The 5,528-nt window shown below is 34.7% G+C and overlaps 1 protein-coding gene across 1 annotated transcript; it reads right to left on the reverse strand.

Moving 5' to 3' along the window:
• Positions 1-1,124: 1,124 nt before the first annotated feature.
• On the reverse strand, positions 1,125-5,044 carry LOC140865741 (U11/U12 small nuclear ribonucleoprotein 59 kDa protein). Its single transcript, XM_073270483.1, has 8 exons — positions 4,800-5,044; positions 4,082-4,424; positions 3,894-3,977; positions 3,708-3,773; positions 2,881-2,953; positions 2,311-2,696; positions 1,976-2,016; positions 1,125-1,605 (listed from the first exon to the last, which is right to left on the reverse strand). The coding sequence occupies exons 1-8, from the start codon at positions 4,994-4,996 to the stop codon at positions 1,521-1,523; spliced, it is 1,275 nt and encodes a 424-aa protein (XP_073126584.1). The 5' UTR covers positions 4,997-5,044; the 3' UTR covers positions 1,125-1,520.
• Positions 5,045-5,528: the final 484 nt, after the last annotated feature.

Consider the following 5,528-nt stretch of genomic DNA (forward strand, 5'->3'; position numbering starts at 1 on the left):
TTTTTATTTTGTTTTACGAAAAGTACTAAAATTACAAAAAAAAAATATATCAGAATATGCAGGACTAAATCTGAAATATGAAAACATTGATGACCAAAATCTCAAAGTGACTTATCGCATCAAAATTCAATCTCATCTACGCTTTGATAACTATTTGTTTATGAAAACGCTATATTTTAAAAATTTTATCATTTATTTTTTTCTTTATTTTGCTTTCGTTAAAAAATGAAGTATACACGCACACAATGCGTATACTAGGGCTATAAACGAGCCGAGCCGGCTCAAAAAAATATTCGATTTGGATTCGAATTTTTCGAACTCTAGCCGAACTCGAGCCTAAAATATTCTGTTCGAAAGTTCGCGAACCGGCTCGCGAACTTTTATATAATATACATATATAATATTTTATATAATATATATTATATAAAATATTATATATATTTTATAAATAATATTATATATATTATATTATATATAGATAATATTATATAAATATTATATAATATATTTGAATCGAACTCGAACTCGAACTCTCTATAGAATCGAACTCGAGCCAAAAATAAAAAAATTTCGAGCTTCAAGCCGAACTTCGAATATCTCAATTCGAACTCGAGCTCGAACTTGAACACTATAATTTTGCTATAGTTCGGCTTGGTTCGACTCGTTTACAATCCTAGCGTACACACATAATTTTTTTATATTCAATATTGTTGCGCATGTATTTCTTAGAATAAACATTTCACACCGTTTAAAGATGTTACTTTTTTTTTTTTTACGTGTTACTCTTAAGATAATCTCATTATATAATGTACATTTTCACAAATATACTGCACAAATTTTCTAAACAAATTATTGACTCATAATAAGAATAAATAATGAGATAAGGTAACGAACAATATAGAAAATTATAATTAAATCAATATGCTCAAATTAATTATACTGCTTTCTTTACCAAATTAACATTTTATAATAAAATATTGTTTAGGACGCCAACGTATATTTATTTTATTTTCTAAAAAATATAAATTGTCTTTTCTTAAAAAAAATAAAATGTAAATTTTCTGTTAAACCATATCTGATAGAAATATGATGCCATGCACGTGGACGGCACAGTTCATTCCCCTTTTAATATTCAAATTGCTGCTAATCTATATACAATGATTGCATCAAAGTTTCTGTCACCTTTTTATAATCAAAATTTCGAGCTTATAATTTTAAAATGGAATGGAACTATTCTACATTAACCAGTAAGACGGTCCTTCTATACTAAGTGATTACAGATACAACATCAAGGAAAAACGTATCCCCGAACATGTTTACCTGAGTGGATGTGTTAGATGAGAATTTCCAGGAGCGACCACTAGGAGGAGCACTAGTCCCTGCGCCCTCGGTGAATCTGTTGTGAAGGCACATTGCTTTTTTACAAAAGTTAGATGAGAAGATTTGGCATCTTTCTTGTTCGTGACAGAATCACATTACCAGTTACCGTCTGTACTTGCGCTATGATATCTGTGGCTCGTTCAAGAATCTACTCTGTTTATCAGGTAGGATGCCCATATCTCGTCTGCTGGAGGTGGAGGTTGAACCCAATGCCCCGGTATACGGCTACATTAAGATTTGTTCAATTAGTGAAGCCTAACACAAGAATAAACTCAATGGTGTAAAGGCTAATGAAATGTGGAAGATACTAAGTAGAAAGCATGATGAGTGATCATGCAAGTATTAACTAGCATTGTGCGATGAAATTTTGTGATGAGGATTATAGATCATGTTCGCAGACTTCCAAAATTCAACTATGTTAAAGCGTGCTTGCAACAGGAACCACTTGGCTCAGATTCGAAGCTCTCTGATCTCGTGAATATTGATTCTTTTGGTTACATTCAGTAATTCCAATTTCCTATCCCATCACTATGCATATAAACGTGAAGTAAAAAAGAAAGTTAACTTGGCTAAGGGGTGGGTACTTTTTACATACCTTCCTCCAGGCCTTATATATGCATCCCACGTTCTTCTTACCTGCATGGAATGATAACATTGCATTGGATTAGACACACATGGAGCTGTCAACCTGTCATAAATCGTGAATATGGTGATATTTGACTAGCTATCGTGATGCAATAGAAAAATTAAAATAATTTCAATTGATAAATCCCCAACGGAAAACTAATCTCGTGGTTATACAAGTACTCAGTAACTTGTATCCTGCCAGGAATCATAGCTTATGCACAACAAAAGAAAAGGGAAGAAGGCTCAAAAGTAAAAGAGGACTTTGCAGCTAAATCACATCTCCAGACATGTGAGGGGGATCACCTCAATAAGTGTGCCCATATCAGTATTGCTGCCATGATAGTAATGGTAAAATTCCAACGGCAAATTAGCAACAGAATCATAGGCACTGCCAGAACCAGGTTCTTTTGATCCATGACTTGATTCCTTCTTAGCATCAGGCTTTGGAACTGAGTTGTTTCCGCTCTCATTGTTCTGGTCTTGATTTTCCCTACCTCCAGCATGGTTATGTTCGTGTTCTTCTGAGTCTGGTGCATGACTCTGGATATGTTTTCTTGATTCCTCGGCAGTAGCTATGGCATCTTTAGCAGCATCTGTGTCTGCTGCAGCCATTGCTTGACGCTCCTCTTCCTCAACAGCAGCTTTCACTCTTTCAAGAAACTTGTCATCCTCTTCGGGAAGAAAATGACCTGTATGATAATATGATTTGATCAAGTAAGCTCTCTCATCTGTTTTCTATTATGATAAGAACTCGACGATGACTCAGCTCCAACTGGTAAACAGAGCCTTTTAGTCAACAATAATTCCGTAAGTACTCGATATTGCAGGGCTCGTAGCGGTTTTATCTAAGAACTAGATTATCTATGTAATTACCTTGCTTTTTCAATTTCTGTATCCTGATAGAACGCAATTCCTGTAGCTTCTCAACAATCAACACCATCTCAAGCTGAAATTATATTATAAATAGGGTTATTTCGTTTGGTTATTCCGCCTAAGGGAAATAAACCAAAAGAGGGAATAAAAAAATTCAGTGGGAGCAGCTCAGACAACTCTACCAATATGGAGCAAATGAACATCCTCAAAGCAAAGACAGCAAATAATGGTATATGATTCAATTATCAGGAGATTTGGTTTAGACAGACAGAAAGGATGTAAACAGGAAAATATGAATTTGCAAGTGGTAACAACCACCTAGATTTTTTGAAATATATGGAGGAACATTAGAAGTATTTGATGCATGGATCATGAAGACGACAATCAAATGTAAATGTAAGGCAACTCGCCCATATAGTAACTCCTAATCATTAAAACAGTATGCAAGTTATGGTTCTCTTAAAATGAACTACGCGAGAAGGAATTATAAGTTAGAACATTCTGCCTGTTTGTCGTGTTTCTATGCACGGAGCAGATGAGAAACTATAACATGTATGAAGGGCGATGAACGCATTTCGAAAGAAGAGAGAAACCCCCTATAATTTCCACAAGAAAAAACTCGGTTATAATATTTAACTTCTGATTGAGAAAATCTTTTTTGACATTAAATCATGGAAATGGACGAGACAGTTTGAGAAAGAGCATAAAGCTAGAAGGACACCTGTGAAACAAGAAACATATGTATCGATAGGCAACCAAGGTTTTTAAATGATTCAGATTAGATTAACATACTAACATAGAGTAAAATATATAGTAAGCACCCTCACCTCAGATTCCAGCCTCTTTTTCTCCTCCTTTGCCTTAAGCTTGGCTATTTCCTTCATCTTTTCTACCTGCAAAATCATATGCTGTCTTTACTTAGCCAAAGGAACAGGAGGAGGGATTGATCTCAAAAATCAAACATACTACTATAAATAACGTAACTAAGAAGTAAATATTATGCAAGTCAGGACCTTGCGCTGTGCTATATCTTTGGCAATCTGTCTGGCCCTCCATTCATCAGCTTCTTTATCTATCTGATCAAATCTCTCGCTCTCCTGAGACCATGAAAATTTTAAACTCAAACCATGAATCAAATTATATAGTGAAAAAAATAAAGACAAAAAAAAACGACAGAAGAAAGTCCATTCCATTAGACTACCTTGGCTTTGTGATCGGCTGTTCTCCTTCTCTTCCTTTTCCGCCAAAGTTTATTTCTCTTGTACTTCATTATGTTATTTGCTAACCTTTCAACAGAAGATTTTTCTTCCCATGGACTGTTCTTGTCAGTGGCAACCCTGAATGGCTCCAGCTGAAATCTCAGTTTCGACATTATGGCATTTGTGGCATTCAATGACATAGATTCTTGGAACTCAACTTCAACGCGATTATCGTTCATAAATTTAGAAAACCCATCAACTGACAAGTTAACATTCCTTCTATCTTCACCTTCGACAAGTCCTTCCTTCTCTTTCAACAAAACCATCATTTCCAACTCTTTTTTCCTGTTCAAATAAGCATTGCAATCAAAATAAACGAAAATAAAAATGGTTTCTAGACCAGCAATACACGTTATAAGTTAGTATAAAATAATGGCGGCCCTTGGTGCCCAATGAAAAGGAATGAAACCCCAAACTATTCTATGCACTCGTTTGAGATCACTGAACCGAAACAATTTCAAAGCTGAAGCCCTTCAGGGTTGAGGGAAAATGTCGCTGTTTTTTTTTCCGGCATAAACTTGTTTAAGCTCAAATCAATATTACAACATCACATTTGAAGTACCAAAAGGCAAAAAAGAGAAGCCAGTAAATCTGTAATCACGCATTCCAAACAGCTGGTCCAAATTGAAGAGAACATAAATGAATTTGAAGTTTTCATACAATGCTTTGGCGAGATTCAAGGAATCCTGAACTTCCTTGAGACGGCTCCCAACATTGGCGGATGTCCAGAAGGAAGCCGACGGAGGTGGAAAAGGAGGCAGCGCAGGCGGCAAGGGAGGAGGCGCCGGCACAGGCGGGACCCAAGGCGGAGGACCCAAATTGAAAGGAACCTGACCGAATGGATTCATCGGATTCATTCAGTTGACGCTCTGTGTTCAATCACCGGCGAACTCGTCCGGCTAAACGGGCCATTTATAAATCAAAAAAGTGGACTGGGCTTTTAAATGAAAATTTATTGGGCTAATCTGCCGAAATTAATCTGGAACTGGGCTAGGCCTATTACCGCATTTAATCAAGATTAGAATCACATATTCATACCAAAATGAGAGGGAAACAACGTTTTTGGTTTGTGTTTACTTAGTAAAATTAATTATATATAGATAAATAATACTTATTTTATTAAAATAATTTTATAAGATGTGAAATAATGATAGATAAATAATAACATGTTTATTTTGATTGATCAATTTTGTGATTGAAATTATGATTAAATGACGAATTATTATTTTACACTTTTTTATGATATATAATATTATTTTTAGTTTGTGTTCATAAAACTGATATTGTGATTTTTTTATTGAAGAATGTAAATTATTATTAATTCACGTGTAAATTATTTTAGTTGACAAAAATTATTGAGTATAAATATTATTTATTTGTTTAAACAAA

Source organism: Henckelia pumila, chromosome 4, assembly GCF_033568475.1.
Source record: "Henckelia pumila isolate YLH828 chromosome 4, ASM3356847v2, whole genome shotgun sequence".
NCBI classification, from domain to species: Eukaryota; Viridiplantae; Streptophyta; class Magnoliopsida; order Lamiales; family Gesneriaceae; genus Henckelia; species Henckelia pumila.